Source organism: Eptatretus burgeri, chromosome 7 (assembly GCF_056783735.1).
Source record: "Eptatretus burgeri isolate ZD-2024b chromosome 7, Ebu_testis_v1, whole genome shotgun sequence".
In the NCBI taxonomy this organism is placed as follows: domain Eukaryota; kingdom Metazoa; phylum Chordata; class Myxini; order Myxiniformes; family Myxinidae; genus Eptatretus; species Eptatretus burgeri.
The window spans coordinates 93,556,094-93,577,498 of NC_140967.1; the positions used below are offsets into that span (position 1 = coordinate 93,556,094).

At 47.1% G+C, this 21,405-nt stretch overlaps 1 protein-coding gene across 4 annotated transcripts in view; it reads right to left on the reverse strand.

Moving 5' to 3' along the window:
* ATG14 (autophagy related 14) overlaps positions 1-20,761 on the reverse strand; it is a 60,391-nt gene extending 39,630 nt beyond the window's left edge. Inside the window, exon 1 of one of the 4 annotated variants that reach the window (XM_085889641.1) lies at positions 20,432-20,761. In XM_085889641.1, coding sequence (XP_085745767.1) covers positions 20,432-20,685 — 254 coding nt within the window. In that variant the 5' untranslated portion in view covers positions 20,686-20,761. Of the gene's footprint in view, positions 1-12,607; positions 12,744-14,753; positions 14,840-20,431 lie in introns of those variants that run through there. The other 3 variants (XM_085889640.1, XM_085889644.1, XM_085889642.1) reach the window with 3 other exon arrangements.
* Positions 20,762-21,405: the final 644 nt, after the last annotated feature.

A 21,405-nucleotide genomic window follows, 5' to 3' on the forward strand; every position in this document is an offset into this window, starting at 1 on the left:
AAATGTTGATTTAACAAAAATAAAAATAAAAAAAGACTCATGTATTACATCAATAACAACAGAAAGCATCATACAAATGAATGCATCGACAAACAAGAATAAGAGCAATCAGAGATTGCAGACCCTCGCCAAGACTTCTTTTGAGTGGTGTATTTTTGCAGGTTTTAGGGTAAATCCAATATGGCCTGCCAAACCATGTGACCTAAGATGTCATATGTATGAACCTGTTATACTTCATGGATAGGTGATTATATGTGTAAAGTTTTGCCTCAATCTGTTCAGCCATTTCAGAGAAGATTTTTGAAGGTTTAACATACTAGTACGTGCCCGTAAAAAAATAAATAAATAAATAAATAAATAAATAAATAATAAATAAACCACACAGGCCGTTTCTTCACTCTCACGTGCCCGTACGTGCGTGACCCGGAAGTTCGATATTATTCGCAGTTACGATTATTCGCAATTTATTTTTAATACCCAATTATTCAATTAGCGCCAACGTATTTTACCTTTTCGCAATGTCGTGGCAAGGAAAAACAAAAAGAGAAGAGAAGAGAGAGAAAAAATTTACTTCCTGGTTAGGAGCATACCAGCACTCTGATGTTGCTGAAATTTATACACCGTCTAATATGAAAACGATCATAACTTGGGCCATTCTGTTTATCTATAAATGCGCATAAGAAATCGAGAAATTATTAGAATACACGAAGACATCACTCTCCGGAAGCCCTACGTTGTAACCCGTAATGGGGAACGTGGCTGTGCTTCCCTTCCCCATCGGCCACGCCCACGCAACAACGTGTCTTCCCATTGGTTTGGTAAATAAATGGCCATAACTTGGGAAGCACTTGTCCGATTAATATCAAACCTTGAAAAGGCACATCCTCACGTCCCCAGCAATATACCTGGCAAGTTTCAATTAGATCGGACCAGAGGTCTCTGTGTCTCTGTGTCTCTGTGTCTCTGTCTCTGTGTCTCTCTCTCTCTCTCTCACTCACTCACTCTCTCTCTCACTCACTCTCTCTCTCTCACACTCTCTCTCACTCACTCTCTCACACTCTCTCTCACTCACTCTCTCACACTCTCTCTCACACTCTCTCACACTCTCTCACACTCTCTCACACTCTCACACACTCTCACACACTCTCACACACACACACACACACACACACACACACACACACACACACACACACACACACACACACACACACACACACACACACACACACACACACACACACACACACACACACACACACACACACTCTCTCTGCTGGAATTATAGATAGATTGTTGCGGATCCGGGGTGGCGGGATTCTCACCCAGTCGCTGGCGCCACCCTCACCACCACCGTCTCCGGGATTTATAACGCCGGCCGGCTCAGCACAGGCCTCGGGTCACATGTCTTCAATCGCGATACCAAAGTAATCCTTGTACCTTGCCAGTTGGGGAAATAGAACCCCTGGTTACAGACCGGTTTTGTCAGAGACCGAGCGGAGTCTACCAGTCTGTAACCACTTTTGGTTTTATATGCCATCCCCCTCCTCGCAACACTGGTGTACAGGAGTGTGGGATTCAAATCCACCTCGGTCTCCAACTAAATTCACGGAACCGGATCAGGGGTGAGTGAAGCGACCCTCCGTGTTCCCCAAGTTCGAGCGAGTTAAAAGAAAAGAAAAAAAAAATCCCTTACGAGAAACAAGATGGAGTCTCAAGGCGGGCGGGAGCCGGGGGTAGATATGGATTTAGAATGTGTAGAATCCATGGTCCAGGATGAAATCCCCGTGCAGGACCTTCCCATTGTAATGCAGGAACAATTTCCCCCCCAACTGAACCCAGAGCCCGAAATGGGCACGGCAGTGGCCACGGTGTATGACCCCTCCCCTCCCCCTCTCCGCCAAAACCGCCCGATCCTGGCCGAATCGGCTCAGCCGAGTGCACCCGATATGGCCCAGCTCTGCGCCATGCTGGCGGCAATGAATGCGAACATAAACAGCAAAATAGATGGAGTGAATAAACAAATGGATGGAGATGCGCAACGAATGGAGGCAAATATTGCAGGGTGAGATGCAGAACATGGGCTGAAGCCTGCAGGCAGGCATGAAGGGAATAACAGGGGAGCTCAAAATGGCGACGCCACGTGCTGGAACGAACGAGCTGGGGGGGAGTGCAACGGCTGTCAGGCCCGCAATGGAGGCGGGTGAGGACGAAGTAATTCGGGGGACGTGTTGGGCGAGAAGTGTAAAGGTGACGGAGAAAGTGACGGTGACACAGAGGGAAAAACTAAGTGGGGTGACTGTGATGTGTGAGACGAGACACGAGGTGACGACGAAGGAAATATAATTAACAGAGACACGAAGGGAGACGCAGGAGATAAAATAAATAATAGTGGAGACAAGGGAGGTAATGGGTGAAGAGGTGACTGAGTTGGCAGAGACACGGGGAATAGAGGGTGAATTGGACGGGGTTAAGGATGAGCACACACATGGAGGTAGTGGAGGATAATGGGGGTGAGCTGGCGGACTGTTTTGTGACCCGGCGCGAGCAGCTGGATGGCCTCCTCCAGGAACGAGGGGAGGGAGTATGCCCCCTTGAAGCGGTTTACGACCAGGTGGGTCCAGTCGAGCCTTGCGAGGTAGAGGGGATGAGTGAGGCGAACGGGTGCACAGAGAGCTTGGGGGGTATGGAGGCCCCGGAACCCCTTGTGGTGGCACTCATCCCCAGTGCGGTTGTCCCGGTGTGTGTGGTGAGAGGTGTGAGTGCGACCGCATGTATGGGTGAATCCCCGCATGTGCCAGAAGCCCCGTGTGTGAGTGGTGTGGTGGCAAGTGTGCCGAAGTGCGTGCCTCCCAGCACGCCGTGTGTGGATGAGGCACCGTGTGTCGAAGGAGCCACATGTGCAAGGGAAATGGCACGAGTGAGTGAGCGGCCGAGTGTGAGAGGGACAGCGTGTGTGAGGTCGCGGTATGTGAGGGAGATGATGGTGGGCATGCGGGAGCACACAGCCGCATCTCCAAGAGCGAGTGGAATGTCGAGATGTGCGAGTGTCGTGACACGCAGGTGTGCGTGGGTTGAATGGAGCTTGAGCGCGAGAGTACAACGGAGACGACGGCGACAGATAGACAAGGGCCGAGTAGCGGCCGTAGCTGTATTGGGGACCGCGCCGGGTTTGCCCAGCAGCGAGTGCGAGGTCCGTGCTGTGCAATGCACGAGGCCGCGGCCGTGGCGTGCGTGGCTGCGGGAGTGTAACCCGGTCCGGAAACACCCGCGGTGGATGTTGCCGATCCCGCGAAGGACAAAGGTTAGGCAGGACAACGGATTTGGACCGGACGGGTTCTCCACGCGAGCTTGTGTTAAGCTCCAACGGGCAGAGCACATGCGTAGGGAACCCCTCAAAACGCGAGGCTTGGTTTTTTTTTATGCGCCGGGTGACGTCATGGCTGCGTGTATGGTTGGAATCCGGCAGAAGGGTGAATCCCTGCTGGATGGTGCCGTCCAACAGGGACGAGGGACGCGAACAGCTGCCATGACGTCACGCCAAAGGTGCGCGGCTGTGAATTGCCGCGCTGGTGCACAGGTTGCGAGTTGCCGCGCTGGTGCTGCGCGAAAAAAAAAAAAGGAAAAGCAAGCCTCGCTTTCGGGTGAACAGGATTCCCAGGCAAGGGGTGGAAGACCCCCCTTGCCTGGGCACAGGATGACAACTAGTCAGGGGGAAGGGTTAGCTTAGTTAGACCAGCTTCATGGGGTAGGGGAAAGTCCTCATGGGGCCCGTGGAATGGATTAGGTAGAGGGATGTTAGTTGAGATTTAGGTTGGGAAATGATTTATTGAGGATTTTGGAAGACAGTGACTGACAGTGAATGTGTAGTGGGGACGTAGCGTAGCTATGTAGTGTTAAAGGAACGTGCTGTAGTGCGAGGGATGATGTGGGAGCACGAGGTAGTTTGGGGATGTAGTGAGCAGGATGGCAGGATTCAGCGGTGAGTTGTGGGTTGTGAAGTGGAAGCATGTGCTTGGTGAGTGAGTGAGGCCAGCGGGTCTGTGTGAATGGAGCGAATGGGGAATGCATGGTGCGATGAGTGATTGGGGGAAGAGTGATTCCTGCCCAAGGGACCCCGGGGTCAGTGTAATGTGAGTTGGCTGGGTTAGACAAATTGGAAAATGGAAGTCGTTCTGCTGTTGGTGGGAGTGTAGGCTCGATACCTGTTTGGAGGGGAGCAGGAGCCCTGTTGACAGGCTGGGAGCATGGCTTTGAAAGGTGAGTGTCGCTGAGTGGGTACCCCGGGCACCGGGCTAGTCGGCCGCGGTAGGTCAAGGGCCCATGGGGGGCCGGGATAGTGCAGTGGGCACGGGTGCGCCCGCATGATGTGGGGGCCCAGGGCGCCATTAGCCGCGTGGACAGTGTTGTGGGCACGGGTGACCCTCGGAAAGGGGCCCGGGGCGCCAGCCTGCCACGTGAGCGTTTCAGGGGAGTCGCCATGGAGGGCACTCCCATGGAGAGAAAATAAAACAAAAAAACTTAATTGGGGCTAAATTGGTTTTTACAAATTAAGGGAGTGGGTAGGTACAGTGACAGGCAAAGGCGATAGGTTGGGAGGGAGACAGTAGGGTAGGTCCGAGCCCACCTTCCGAGTGGCCAGCGCCACCGCACTCCCTCCACGAACCTCCAGTACAACACAAGAGGCCGGCCAGCTTCATCTGCCGGCTCTTTTGCTTCAAGGCCTATGCCGACCCACTTCATCGGCTGGCTGTTTGCTGCAAGGCCTGTGCCGGTCGGATCGTCCGACGGCTGTTTTACTGCAAGGCCTGTGCCGGCCGGATCGTCTGCAGCTGCTTTCTGCAAGGCCTGTGCCGATCGGATCGTCTGCCGGCTGTGTTTGCCTGCAGCGGCCTTGTCATGCCTTGCCTGCCTGCTTTTGCCATCCATGCCACCTGCCTACGTTCACCAGCCCCCGTTCTGTTTTGCATTTGCCCCCCCCCCTTGTTCATTGCCATACGCGCCAGGATCGTTGTGAAGCCGCAAGGACTGTCCTGTTGGCAGCGATAACACGGGCCTGCAGTGGCGGCCCGTGCACCGGTTGACTTTTGTTTTGCTCCCTGCAGAGCCCATTGATCCTGGACCATGGTTAGTGTAAATTTTGTAAGTTAAATTGTACTGTAAATATGAGTGCGCCCCCGGCATGTGTGCTATAGCGCCGGCAATTTTATTTTAGTCGTCCGTATGAGTGGGTTTGTTTAGTTAGTTACTCAGCCCGTAGGTTATTTATTTTGGGGACACGAATAACATGAATGTCGCACTCAGGGATCCGAAGGTAAAACGTACTCGGGGAGAACTACACATGATGGCACACGAAAATTTGACGACTCGGGACGAGTCTGTAAAAAGGGGAGGGGGTAGTGTTACGGTTGTGGAAATTCGCATTACAACATAAAGGGCCCTCAGGTGAGATATCTCTGTAAGTACATGTGTAGTTAGCCCAAACCCGTTGTATAGAGGAAATTTATGTGATCCATCCGGGCTGCGACGCTTTGAGTTAGCCATTTTTCTGTTCTATCTTTTATTTCAAACAAACAGCATCTCAACAACCACGCCATCCCCACCACAGCGCCAACCACATGACAACGACGCCACCTCCACCACCTACGCTACCAAATCATCGCTTCTACATCCATTTGCAAACACCACCACCTTCGCCTTTACCTTCACAACTTCATCCCACATCATCACTTCTACGGCCATTTCCAAACACCACCAGTCAACACCAAACGTCGTGTTCCCGGAGCCGTTCGGCAGTGGAGACCGAACGCGTCGATCCGCGGATCAGGAATGCTTCACGCCTACTTCTCCTCCGTCCAATGGGCAATGCGAGGTGGCTTGGCCCCTCCTCCAGGCGAGTGTAGGTGAATTCCGTCTATGTCCGTCTCTGCAAATTTTAGGATCAGGGGAGGTTAACGCTCATTTTTGCCCGACCAATGGCTGACCGGGGGGGGGGGCGGTGTGGCCCCACCTCCAATCGTGTTCTGATCCGGGAATTTGCATATCGGCGCCTCCTGAGAGCTATAAAGATGCGAGCGGAAGGCGACTTGTTGCGTGAGTTAAGCGTGGAGTGTGGAGCGTAGAGTTGAGAGTTGAGCTGGAAGAAGTGAAGTGCACGCGGTGGAGCTGCAGGCGGCGGGTCGGGGTAAGGGAGCTCGGGTCCGAGGCAAGGAGGACCGTGGTCGGCGACGAGGTTGCGGTGTGGGGGATCGCTCGTCTCGTCGCGGAACCCAAGCCAGCCAGCCACTCCCCTCCCCCAGGGCATCAACAATTTCCCCTTCCCCCACACTGAGATAGTGCAAAGGGGGCCCCGTTCCTCCCCCACCCCAAACGTGGTGCCAACGAGCACCCCAGGGGCACGGAGTCGGGGCACAGCGGCGCGGACATTTTGTGGCTTGCCCGCCAACACGTCACGAGGACGCGGGTAAGACCTCCCCGGTCTCGCGGACCTGGCCGCTCCTCTTGGTCCCGCGCACATTTGGCCTACGGGCCTGTCTGCCTCCTTGTCTGTGAGGGTGGCTTCCTTCTTTTGCTTTTGTGTAAATGTGTGTTGGCGCTGTCTGTGAAGTAAAACTGGGTAAGTGTTGCCGTGTGTACGCGTTAGGTCGGTGTCAACTGTTCTTCTTGCCTTTGCCTTTTGTGTATTCTGTATGGCTGTATATACGTGGTTTCCGTTTGGCGTGTGAATAAAATGCTTGCTTGTTGAACTGTGCCCGTTTCGCTTCGTCTTTTCTCTATTTGAATCTCCATCTTGCATCACGTAAGGGGTTCGTAGTGGGTTCAACATCCCGGTAATTAATCTGAACCGTCCAGGTTGACGATAACACCGCTCGGTTATCCCGATAGTACAGAACGGGCCGCCTAAGCGGCTCGTGTCCGGAGTCGACCTGTGGCGAGGTACGATCGCCCGGTTGACCATCCGCGTGGGTACTTAGGTAGGTCAAGTTTGGTGAACAACCCTACCCTACGCAGGTGGCCGATTGGCACGATTGTGGTGAGGTCGAAAGGCCCACCTATGACTATCTCCCGGCGTTGGTCCGAGAGGATCACGACAGAATTGTCCATCCGGTGGGCGACGTGCCGTGATTCGAGTTAGGTGGCCGTTCGCATGCCGGCGGGCGCGAATTCGCAACAATATATATATATATATATATATATATATATATATATATATATATATATATATATATATATATATACATACATATATACACATACATATGTATATATATATATACATACATATATATACACATACATATATACACATACATATATATATACATATATATACACATACATATATACACATACATATATATATATATATATATATATATATATATATATATATATATATATATATATATATATATATATATATATATATATATATATATATATATATATATATTGTTACAGATTCGCGCCCGCCGGCGTGCGACGGCCACGTAACTCGAATCGCGGCACGTCGCCCACCGGACGGACAATCCAGTCGTGACCCTCTCGGACTAACGCCGGGAACCAGTCACGGGTGGACCTTTCGGTCTCACCGCGATCGAGCCAATCGGCCCCCGCGTGGGATAGGGTTGCTCGCCAAATTCGACCTACCGAAGTACCCACACGGAGGGTAGACCGGGCGATCGCACCTCGCCGCAGGTCGACTTCGGACACGGGCCACTTAAGCGACCCGTTCCGTACTATCGGGATAACCGAGCGGTGTTATTCGTCGACTTCGACGGTTCGATTAATTATCGGGCGTATTCAGCCCACTACCAACCCTTTACGTGAAGCAAGATGAGGATTCAATGAAAGAAATGACGAAGCGAAGCGGGAAACAGTTCAACACAAAGCACATTTATTCGCGATGAACGGAAAGCACACATATTCAATTCCACCAAAAGCACATAGAAAAGGAAAAGAAACACAATGCAATTTTACACAAAAAGCAAATGTAAAAGCGAAGACACAATGCAGAGCTATCCGACTACCGAGCACACGGCAACACTTATACAATTCTACTTCACAGACGGCGCCGACAACACATACCCAAAACCAAGAAAAAGAACACCCTCAAGGATGAGGCGGGCCTGAGGCCGAGACCGGGTCGGGCCTACCCGTCTGGTGACGAGACGCGGAGCGGCGATGGTGCCTCAACTCCGCGGGCCTCGCGGACAGTGTCTGGTAGGGGGTGGGAAGGGGGCCCCCTTGGTCGCACTATCTCAGCGCGGGGGGAAACAGGAGGGGGTTGCTGATGCTCGGGGAAAGGAGGATTTTTACTCTGTCTCGAGTCCCGCGACGAGCGTCTCCACCTCGACCAGGTCGCGCCGTCGGCCTCCCTGGTGTGCAGCTCCCGGCACGACGCGAGCACCCCCTCGTCTGCCTTCGCCGCCTCTCCACAGCTCCGTCCTCTTCGCTCCGACTCCAACGCACACGACGACGACGACGACCAACTTCTTCTTCCCAACTCCACCGACTGCGAAGTCTTAACTAACTCGACTGACGAACGCGGTCGCTTATATCAGCCCCGTGGCTTCGCCTTTGACCCCTGCCTTCGACCTTTCACCTCGCTCCCCATTGGCCCGAGAAAAAGTGGGCGTGAATGCATTTTGATCCATGAATTTGCATATAGCGACCGCCCTCCAACGCCCTGGAGGCGGGGCCAAATCGCCCCTCGCTCACCGATTGGACGGAACAAAAGTGGGCGTGTGTCATTTTTGATCCGTTTTTGGAGCGGAAAATCCGTGGTTTTGTACACGCTGTTCGGCGCGCGCCCTGCACGAGTCCAATACCGGTACCCACAAGCGGCGCAAGAACGGTGGCGATGCGACGGTTGCGAGGTGTGACGGGAAAGGTCGTGGCTGTTGTGGTGAAGCGGCGTTGTGGTGGGTGGTTGATGTTGTGACGACTGTTGAGACGCGGTTGGCGGTGGTAACAATGGCGGTTGGTCCAAAATAAAGATAGTAAAAGAAAAACGGCTATCCTGAAGAGTCGCAGCACGCATGAATGACATTTATTCCCACTAGACAACGGGTTTGGGCTTAACTACACATATACTTACCGAGATATCTCACCTAAGGGACCTGAATGGTGGTTTGCGAATTTGGTAACCACAACAATATATATATATATATATATATATATATATATATATATATATATATATATATATATATATATATATATATATATATATATATATATATATCATTGTTCCACTGTGAAGAAAACGAGTGAGCAATCAACATGTGATACAGATCCGAGAAACAGGCTCGTCTATCTGGATGTATAATGGAGAAACACTTTGCTGTAGCCTTTGATGGCTTCTGACATTTTGGCTGGGTTGAGTTTAACGCAAACACAACTGTAAACGAAGCTTTAGTGGCACCGGAATGTTATAAATTCAAACACAACCATACAGAGAGAAAAGATGTACTGTTCATGAGTATGTGCTGCCAGGGCGAATATAAAACCCTCGTCAAATTCCACACCACACTCGGATCCGAGCAAAAAAAATACCTTATTGTCTCCTGTTTATGGGCAACATACTCACATCTTGTTTATCAACTGACATCATGATTGCTTTCCAAATCCAGAGAACAAGAGCACCAAATGTGATATTAATAAACGATTTCTTGATGAACAATTGAGACGGCCAGATAGCTGAGAGGTAGGTGCACTTGCCTTCAAGCCATCGAGCCTGGGTTTGAATCCCGACCCAGCTATACAGTCACGCTGGTGTTTCTCATGTAGGCCGAGGCATCAATGCATGCACCATCCATGTGAAAGGACGTTAAGCCAGAGGACAAGTTTGCCAGCGCTGGTTGATGCTAGACGTTAAGGATCGTGCAGTCTCTTTCGCGAAGAGGAGGTTTCTCATCACCGGCACTATGGACAGATTCCAAAATTCTTGCAATGACTTCAAGGTGCCAGTTTTGAGGTACTTTTGTTTTCTGCTCGCATGATGTGTCGAAAGTATGACTTCAGTTGAACATCAAACTTCGCCAGTCAGTTCGTGAAGGAGGAAAGATTAACGTGGGTCAAAGACTTTCCCAGGCAGCCCCACAAGGTGGTGGGAATAAATGGGTCCAATTAAAGTGGTACTGTAGTACATTCGTTTGAACAATCCAAAAGCTACCAAAAATATTTCAAAAGTTGTTATTAAAACAGATATCAACATGGAATGTATATTTAAACATGCCATAGCATTGAAACTGTGACAGAGAGTGAAGAAGAAAAGTTAAAAAGCTGGTCGTTATATCAACCGAAACCAGAGCAAAGTTGATAGCACGCCATCGGAAATCCCCATGCTTCCCACCGAAAGAAAAGTTGAAAGATGGCAAAAAGTTCGACAAGGAATGACCCAACATCAAATTTTGAGTTAAAAAAAAAATCCATTTTGACCCCTGCAAGTCCCCATCCATCCCGCCCCCCACTCCCCCTAACCCCGGGCATGCACCATGGATCAAATCTCAAAAATCGCTACATAAATATTTCATGCATCCCCCAATGTTGATTGCAGATTGAAAGATTTGACACAAATGTTTTAAAATGTGCCCACAATTGCATTTTATGGTATTTGACTTTTAAACTGAAGGCTGAGTGTAACAGGTACATGAAAGTGTGGAACATCTCCACGCCAGGTGGCAGAGACGAAAACAAGTCCTCGATCTTTTCTACCCCCGATAATCCACCCCAAGCCCACCTCCTTCAAATTCCCTGCTTTCCTTCCTGAAAGTCCCTGTAATGTCCATCTTCTATTCCCCATGTTCCCCGTCCCATCCCTCTCCCTTCCACAGATCTCCAAATGTCTCGAGGTTCCCCACTATTTTGTCCTTCCCACTCCCTCCCCTCCTGTCTCATGCCCCCCTTGATGTGCGTTGTGTGTTAGCTCTCATACGAGCCTCGACAAGGTATACAAAAAAAAAAAGGTCTGGAGACGGCGATGGTTCACGAGCAATGTACACGGTTGTCGAAAGTATGACTTCAGTTGAACATCAAACTTCGCCAGTCAGTTCGTGAAGGAGGAAAGATTAACGTGGGTCAAATACTTTCCCAGGCAGCCCCACAAGGTGGTGGGAATAAATGGGTCCAATTAAAGTGGTGCTATAGTACATTCGTTTGAACAATCCGAAAGCTACCAAAAATATTTCAAAAGTTGTTATTAAAACAGATATCAAGCCTTTTTTATTTTTTGACCTTCGAGGGGACGCCACGGGCAAACTGGTGGGAATCGGGAAAAACGTAAATGATGAAAGTTGTAGTACTCGAAGAGCACGACTTGCATACCAACTTTCATTCGAAACAGTTGAAAACCCGAGGAGCTCGATGCCCAATTTATTGATTTTTTTGACATTTTCTAAGTTCGTGACCTTGTGACCTTGACCTTGGGACGAAAATGAAAAATCGAGCTCCGTGGGGCTATGCAGGTGCCATTGGGCTAACCAAATACCGAAACCCCTGCCAGATTCGACAAACTCCCTCGGAGAAGATGTAACTTGAAATCGGCTACCCCCTATAAACACATGTTTTTTGGGCGTGGCCCCGCCCATAATGGGCGCAGCACGACCAGTCTCAGGAAAACACAACTAGATCATGATATAAACCTCCCACCCAAATTTTATCAGGATCGGATCAAAACCCACGGAGCTATGCTCGGGACAGACAGACAGACACACACTCATAATGAATATAGTGGTCACTTACTGACTCATGAACCAATTACATCGATGTTGCACCTTGTTTGGTGAATTTCTGCCCATTAAAGAGATAGCATGATGGATGTACAAATAGGACAGACAGACAGATGGACGGACGGACAGAGCCGATTACAATATCCACCGTTTTATTTTCAAAAAGAAGAAGAAGGAGAAGGAGAAGGAGAAGGAGAAGGAGAAGGAGAAGGAGAAGGAGAAGGAGAAGGAGAAGGAGGAGAAGGAGGAGGACGAGGAGGACGAGGAGGACGAGGAGGACGAGGAGGACGAGGAGGACGAGGAGGACGAGGAGGACGAGGAGGACGAGGAGGACGAGGAGGACGAGGAGGACGAGGAGGACGAGGAGGACGAGGAGGACGAGGAGGACGAGGAGGACGAGGAGGACGAGGAGGACGAGGAGGACGAGAAGGACGAGAAGGACGAGAAGGACGAGAAGGAGAAGGAGAAGAAGAAGAAGAAGAAGGAGGAGAAGGAGAAGAAGGAGAAGGAGAAGAAGGAGAAGGAGAAGAAGGACAAGAAGAAGGAGAAGAAGAAGAAGAAGAAGAAGAAGAAGAAGAAGGAGAAGAAGAAGAAGGAGAAGAAGAAGAAGGAGAAGAAGAAGGAGAAGAAGAAGAAGGAGAAGAAGAAGAAGGAGAAGAAGAAGAAGGAGAAGAAGAAGAAGAAGAAGAAGAAGGAGAAGAAGGAGAAGAAGAAGAAGGAGAAGAAGAAGAAGGAGAAGAAGAAGAAGGAGAAGAAGAAGGAGAAGAAGAAGAAGAAGGAGAAGAAGAAGGAGAAGAAGAAGAAGGAGAAGAAGAAGGAGAAGAAGGAGAAGAAGAAGGAGAAGAAGAAGGAGAAGAAGAAGAAGCAGACCTCACATGTGCTGAATGGATGGGGTAAAGGCTGAAACCAAGCCGCCTCTGCCAGAGCTTTGGGAAGCAGTGCAGGAGCGAGATGTTTGGAGAAATCTGATCATGAGTGTCATCAGACGTCGGCAACGATTTGACAGAACTGGATAACTAGATATAGCATTGGTCGGCACTTAGATTCCAACCCAGGCCCGAGTCATACAAAATAATTAAAATGCTACGTGCCACTTCGCTCTTTGAGAATCAGCTTTCAGATGAAGAGAATGATCGTCCGTCTGACGTCACATCCAGTTTTCTCTCGTGTATTTGTCTACATGTGTGCGTGATTTGTGGTGCAGCTCCTCAAAAAGCCTTAGACCCTGTTAACAAAAAAGACAAAAACATTATGTCATGTTGCATCATCTTGGTATATAGTCATCTGAAATTGCCATATCAACATGGAATAGTCATCTCGTATTACGTATTAGCTTGGTATCGTCATCCCCATGAAAAGGTCAAACCCAAAGCAAGAGCTGGAAATGACATGACAAGATCGAGAGCGCAAACAAATCGGATATTCGAGCAAGAATTAACTCGACTTGCTGTTTTTCAACGGATAACACAAGTTTCACATTTCATGAAGGGAAGATTGTGTTAGTTACGCCGCCTCATCCTATTTTATATTTACCCCATTGCAAATAAACCCCTCTGGAAAACGGATTGCATACATCTCAAACAAATTTCAACACCCGAGTATCCCAGGGGTCATTGTGGGTTATAGGCTCCATGGGATCCAGTTACTGTTATTTAACTGAAAGCTACAAAACATTTTCTTTTTTGTAAACAAATTATAGACTCATGGGAGGGGTGAGGAAGGTAATGTGACAGAGGAAAGAGAGAAAACATCCAAACAATGGCACAACAGCGTATGTAACAAGCAAGGGAATGAATGAACGAACAAACGATGAAAGGTGGAGAGGGGAGGAACACAGTAACCTGTGACTACGAGAACTTGGATGGGGTAGAGTTAATAGGGGTAGAAAAAGAAATCCCAAGTGAAGATGGAGGATGGTGGTGCACTGGTACCTTGAAGTCATGGAGGTGAGTATGGGATTGCAACGCCTCAATAATGAGGTTCAACAAGTGGAAGAAAAGAGCACTATAGGAGTGGAGGAGTGTGTGTGTGGGAATCCTAGATTCAGATTTGGGGCTCCGACCTCTGAAACCTCCGACCTTTGACCTCTTGACCCCACAATCTAATCAGTTAATCTTTGCATCAATATACATACTTATACCAAGTTTGACTTCGATCCTTTCAGTCATTCATAAGTTATCGCAGTCAGGAAACATATCAAGGACGGACGGACGGACGCACGCATGTACGGACAGCCGGAGAGAACCCGAAAACATAATACCTCACTTCGTTGGCGTTGGCATAAAAAATAAATAAATAAATAAAGGGTCACCAATTGAATCTACGATGGAAGATGTCAACAATATTCAGAGTTTTATCAAATCAAACAACAACTGAAGATGGAAATTGACCCAATGGCCAACGAGCAAGTCTCTTACACTCCCTGTCCAACCAAGCCATACAATGGTATTCATCTTCACCTTCGAGCTGAAGCTTTGAAAAACAATAAACATCTCACTTGCCGTTTACGCAACCGGTCAGATGGTGCGGATGAGCAATTTTACACAATTCAGAGCAGTCACCCACTATTCACCTTTGTCGATAACATAAAACACCTTAATCTCCAAGGGCACAAGTGGGAAGTAAAAGTTTCATGATTGGCAAGCGGTTTCCAACCTCACCGAGCCAGACACACCACGATCGGTTGAGGCACATGATGAGTCAAAGATCAAAACAACCACGAACCATCACAAAAGTACTATAGATCAACCGAGGAGATTTACAACTGCTGAACCCTTCGCGACTCGCAGCGTTCTTGCCATCTGTTGTTATCTGTCAAGTCCAGCTGTGAGGGGTCTGTCGAGAAGTTGGGAAAAATCGAATCTCGCAAAGCAAGCGGTCCTGACAACACCTCTGCCAGACTGATCCGCCAGTTCTCTTACGAACGAGCCGAACCTCTAACGGACAGAATTCACACGTCATCCAAGCAACAGATGTAACAGTGGAAAAGGGCACGTGTCATTCCTGTTCCAAAATCCTCACCTGTCACCATCGACAACTTGCACCCAGTTGACCATCACTGCCCACTTCTCAAAAACTGCAGAACACTTCATGGCACAGCCAACGATGGAAGCAATGAAGCAGAACCTTGACCCCCAAACAGTTTGGAAACTTTCAAGGTGTGTCAACTTCACAATGCGTCCGATTGGTATTCTGCACAAACTTCATGAGCATGCACAAACACCAGGATCAATTTAGTCGATGATGCGTGGTCAGATTTTTCTGAAGCTTTTGATAACATTAATCCGACGATCGCCATTTCAAAACTCCGACAAATGGGAGTCCATTCATCCTTTGTTTCTTGGATAAGTGACTTTATTTCAAATCGTGAACAGTGTACATTAAGTACGCTGACAAGGTCTCTGAATGGATAAGCATTAACGGCAGAGTTCCCCAGGGAACAAAGTTGGGACCTGTTGGATTTCTTGCCGTGATCAACAACGCTGGCCACAGAAAAATTGCCACCGGTACTCACCGCTTCGAATGCGTTGACGACCTTACATTTATTGAAAAGTGTAGTATGGTACTCACATCGAATATTGCATGCCAGCAGTTGTTGAACAACTTCATAACTGGTCTGTAGAGAACAGAATGTGTTTCAACCCCAAAAAGTGTGCGATCGTTGCCATCTGTTTCGCTCGAAACAAACCACCCCCTTCTAACCTGTCAGTTGAATGATGTTGGAATCCAAAATCGTAATATCATAAAACTGTTGGGTATCTTCATCCAAGGAGATTTGAAATGGGATGGATGTGGCAGTTCCATTGATAAAAGAGCGAACAGCTGTTTACACACGATTTGGAAGTTAAAACATCATTCCCTCCAAAGTAATGATGTAACTATTTTCATATCTTTTGTTCACCCCACATTAGAATACAGAGCTCCTGTGTGGTCGAGCGGAATTACAAAGCAGCAGTGCAATGCTAAACTACTATGGGCCGAGACTACAGTCGTTACTCGGATGCTTCAAGCGGTTGTGGTCTGCAGTCACTTGAGGAGACGTGAACAGCTTCGTTCTTCTTTCGCAAGGTTGCTTCCAAACTCCAAACTTGACCACTTCTTACCTGCAGACAGGTCTCGGACCGGCTATCAGCCATGTAACTCCAAACAACGAACTGAGTTAAAATGTAAAACCACAAGATTCAAGAACAACCCAATGGCATTTCTTATCCACACAATGAATAAATTGCAGATTGTTAAACTTTGTACTTTAATGTTTATTTATAATCCCTGAACTTCGCAGAACAACTACAGATCAAAATAACACCTGAACTTCACAGAACGACAGAAGAGCAAAACAACACCTGAACTACACAGAACTACTGGAGATCAAAACAACACCTGAACTACACAGAACTACTACAGATCAAAACAACACCTGAACTACACAGAACTACTGGAGATCAAAACAACACCTGAACTACACAGAACTACTGGAGATCACAACACCTGAACTACACAGAACTACTGAAGATCAAAACAACCCTGAAACTTCACAGAACTACTGTAGTTCAAAACAACCCCTGAAAGACACATAACTACTACATATCAAAACAACCCCTCAACTTCACAGAACAACAACATATCAAAACAACCCCTGAACAACACAGAACTACTACATATCAAAACAACCCCTAAACAACACATAACTACTGCATATCAAAACAACCCCTAAACAACACATAACTACTGCATATCAAAACAACCCATAAACAACACAGAAGTACTACATATCAAAACAACTCGTGAACAACACAGAACTACGACATATCAAAACAACCCCTAAACAACACATAACTACTACATATCAAAACAACCCCTGAACGACACATAACTACTACATATCAAAACAACCCCTGAACAACACAGAACTACGACATATCAAAACACCCCTAAACAACACATAACTACTACATATCAAAACAACCCCTGAACGACACAGAACTACGACATATCAAAACAACCCCTAAACAACCCCTAAACAACACATAACTACTACATATCAAAACAACCCCTGAACGACACAGAACTACTACATATCAAAACAACCCCTAAACAACACATAACTACTACATATCAAAACAACCCCTAAACAACACATAACTACTGCATATCAAAACAACCCCTAAACAACACAGAACTACTACATATCAAAACAACCCCTGAACAACACAGAACTACGACATATCAAAACAACCCCTAAACAACACATAACTACTACATATCAAAACAACCCCTGAACGACACATAACTACTACATATCAAAACAACCCCTGAACAACACAGAACTACGACATATCAAAACACCCCTAAACAACACATAACTACTACATATCAAAACAACCCCTGAACGACACAGAACTACGACATATCAAAACAACCCTAAACAACCCCTAAACAACACATAACTACTACATATCAAAACAACCCCTGAACGACACAGAACTACTACATATCAAAACAACCCCTAAACAACACATAACTACTACATATCAAAACAACCCCTGAACGACACAGAACTACTACATATCAAAACAACCCCTAAACAACCCCTAAACAACACATAACTACTACATATCAAAACAAACCCTGAACGACACAGAACTACGACATATCAAAACAACCCCTAAACAACACATAACTACTGCATATCAAAACAACCCCTAAACAACACATAACTACTACATATCAAAACAACCCCTTAACTTCACAGAACAACAACATATCAAAACAACCCCTGAACAACACACAACTACTACATATCAAAACAACCCCTTAACTTCACAGAACAACAACATATCAAAACAACCCCTAAACAACACATAACTACTGCATATCAAAACAACCGCTGAAATACATTGAACTACAACATATCAAAACAACCCCTGAAATACACAGAACTACAACATATCAAAACAACCCATAAACGTCACAGAACTACTACATATCAAAACAACCCCTAAACTACACAGAACTACTACATATCAAAACAACCCCTAAACAACACATAACTACTACATATCAAAACAACCCCTTAACTTCACAGAACAACAACATATCTAAACAACCCCTGAACAACACAGAACGACAACATATCAAAACAACCCCTGAAATACACAGAACTACAACATATCAAAACAACCCATAAACGTCACAGAACTACTACATATCAAAACAACCCATAAACGTCACAGAACTACGACATATCAAAACAACCCATAAACGTCACAGAACTACTACATATCAAAACAACCACTAAACTACACAGAACTACTACATATCAAAACAACCCATAAACGTCACAGAACTACTACATATCAAAACAACCCCTAAACTACACAGAACTACTACATATTAAAACAACCCCTGAAATACACAGAACTACAACATATCAAAACAACCCATAAACGTCACAGAACTACTACATATCAAAACAACCCCTGAAATACACAGAACTACAACATATCAAAACAACCCATAAACGTCACAGAACTACTACATATCAAAACAACCCCTAAACTACACAGAACTACTACATATCAAAACAACCCATAAATGTCACAGGACTACTACATATCAAAACAACCCCTAAACAACCCCTAAACAACACATAACTACTACATATCAAAACAACCCCTTAACTTCACAGAACAACAACATATCAAAACAACCCCTGAACAACACAGAACTACTACATATCAAAACAACCCCTTAACTTCACAGAACAACAACATATCAAAACAACCCCTAAACAACACATAACTACTGCATATCAAAACAACCCCTGAAATACACAGAACTACAACATATCAAAACAACCCCTGAAATACACAGAACTACAACATATCAAAACAACCCCTGAAATACACAGAACTACAACATATCAAAACAACCCATAAATGGCACAGAACTACTACATATCAAAACAACCCCTAAACTACACAGAACTACTGGAGATCAAAACAACCCCTAAACTACACAGAAGTACTACATATCAAAACAACCCCTAAACTACACAGAAGTACTACATATCAAAACAACCCCTAAACAACACATAACTACTACATATCAAAACAACCCCTTAACTTCACAGAACAACAACATATCAAAACAACCCCTGAACAACACAGAACTACAACATATCAAAACAACCCCTGAAATACACAGAACTACAACATATCAAAACAACCCATAAACGTCACAGAACTACGACATATCAAAACAACCCCTAAACTACACAGAACTACTACATATCAAAACAACCCATAAACGTCACAGAACTACTACATATCAAAACAACCCCTAAACTACACAGAACTACTACATATCAAAACAACCCATAAACGTCACAGAACTACTACATATCAAAACAACCCCTAAACTACACAGAATACTACATATAAAAACAACCCCTAAACTACACAGAACTACTACATATCAAAACAACCCCTGAACAACACAGAACTACTACATATCAAAACAACCCCTGAACTACACAGAACTACTACATATCAAAACAACCCCTGAACTACACAGAACTACTACATAACAAACCACCCCCTGAACTACACAGAACTACTACATATCAAAACAACCACTGGACTACACAGAACTACTACATAGCAAACCAACCCGTAAACAACACATAACTACTACATATCAAAACAACCCCTGAACTACACAGAACTACTACATATCAAAACAACCCCTAAACAACACATAACTACTACATATCAAAACAACCCCTGAACTACACAGAACTACTATAGATCAAAACAACCCCTAAACTACACAGAACTACTATAGATCAAAACAACCCATAAACTTCACAGAACTACAACAGATCAAAACAACCGCTGAACTACACAGAACTACTGCAGTGAGTGCGTTATCAATCCACTGAAACACAACTCAAACCGTTGTGACCGAGAGAGACTCCTGCGTGTTCTCTTCACACTTATCTGTTAAAAACAATAAAGATTTACACTCCACACCGCACGAGTAAACAACCCGTCCAATTCGCACACCTTTCTGATATCGATCCATTTCATCCGAAGTTAAGATTTAAAACTCGAACCGTTTCCCCTTCACAGGAGGTAATCTCGGGACACATTTTACTCACGAGCCCGACACACCTGCTCCACACCTGCGTCACACCTGCTCCACACCTGCTTCACACCTGCTTCACACCTACTCCACACCTGCTTCACACATACTCCACACCTGCTTCACACCTGCTTCACACCTACTCCACACCTACTCCACACCTACTCCACACCTACTCCACACCTACTCCACACCTGCTCCACACATACTTCACACCTGCTTCACACCTACTCCACACCTACTCCACACCTACTCCACACCTACTCCACACCTACTCCACACCTACTCCACACCTGCTTCACACCTGCTTCACACCTACTCCACACCTGCTCCACACCTACTCCACACCTACTCCACACCTACTCCACACCTACTCCACACCTACTCCACACCTGCTCCACACATACTTCACACCTGCTTCACACCGACTCCACAATTCTCCCACAGGGCTCACCAAACCTCGACGCATGACGAACACAAGGAACCTTTGGCGCCTTTAACGTTTCACTGACCGACCGTTTCACTGAACCCCCGGTGTCCGTGACCCGTCTCACCTCCCGTCAGACCGCCCGTCCCTGTACACGAAGTCTCCACGCTGTGCGCACCGAGCGCAAGTTAAACGCCGTCGACTGCTGCCGCACAGCGGGCAACGCTCCACGGCCACGGCAAGGCCCAGCGGTCCGTCTGTCAGACTGAAGGGCGACTCTGGCCCGGCAGAAACATCTTCGGACGGATGTGAAGTGTTGGTGGCAGTGGTGGCGGCTTTCGGCACGGCGGATGAACGACGCCGGCCGGGCCGGGCCGCCATGGCCCGTGTCACGTGATACGCCGCGGCGCAAACCACAAACAATCGCCTTGGCTTCACATGTTTGTTTGATTGGTGTTGGTAAGTTGGCTGTCTGGTTGACTGGCTTGTTGTTTGGTTGATCGTTCTGTCGATAGTTGTTGCATGCACACCCAAACATACACACGATGAAACCGTGAACCGCTACACCGCCACGTAAACATACACACGATGAAACCGTGAACCGCTACACCGCCACGTAAGTATACACCCGATGAAACCGTGAACCCCTACACCGCCACGTAAGTATACACCTGATGAAACCGTGAACCGCTACACCCCCACGTAAACATACACACGATGAAACCGTGAACCGCTACACCGCCACGTAAGTATACACCCGATGAAACCGTGAACCCCAACACCGCCACGTGAGTATACACCCGATGAAACCGTGAACCGCAACACCGCCACGTGAGTATACACCCGATGAAACCGTGAACCGCAACACCGCCACGTGAGTATACACCCGATGAAACCGTGAACCCTTACACCGCCACGTGAGTATACACCCGATGAAACCGTGAACCCCTACACCGCCACGTGAGTATACACCCGATGAAACCGTGAACCGCAACACCGCCACGTGAGTATACACACGATGAAACCGTGAACCCTTACACCGCCACGTGAGTATACACACGATGAAACCGTGAACCCCAACACCGCCACGTGAGTATACAC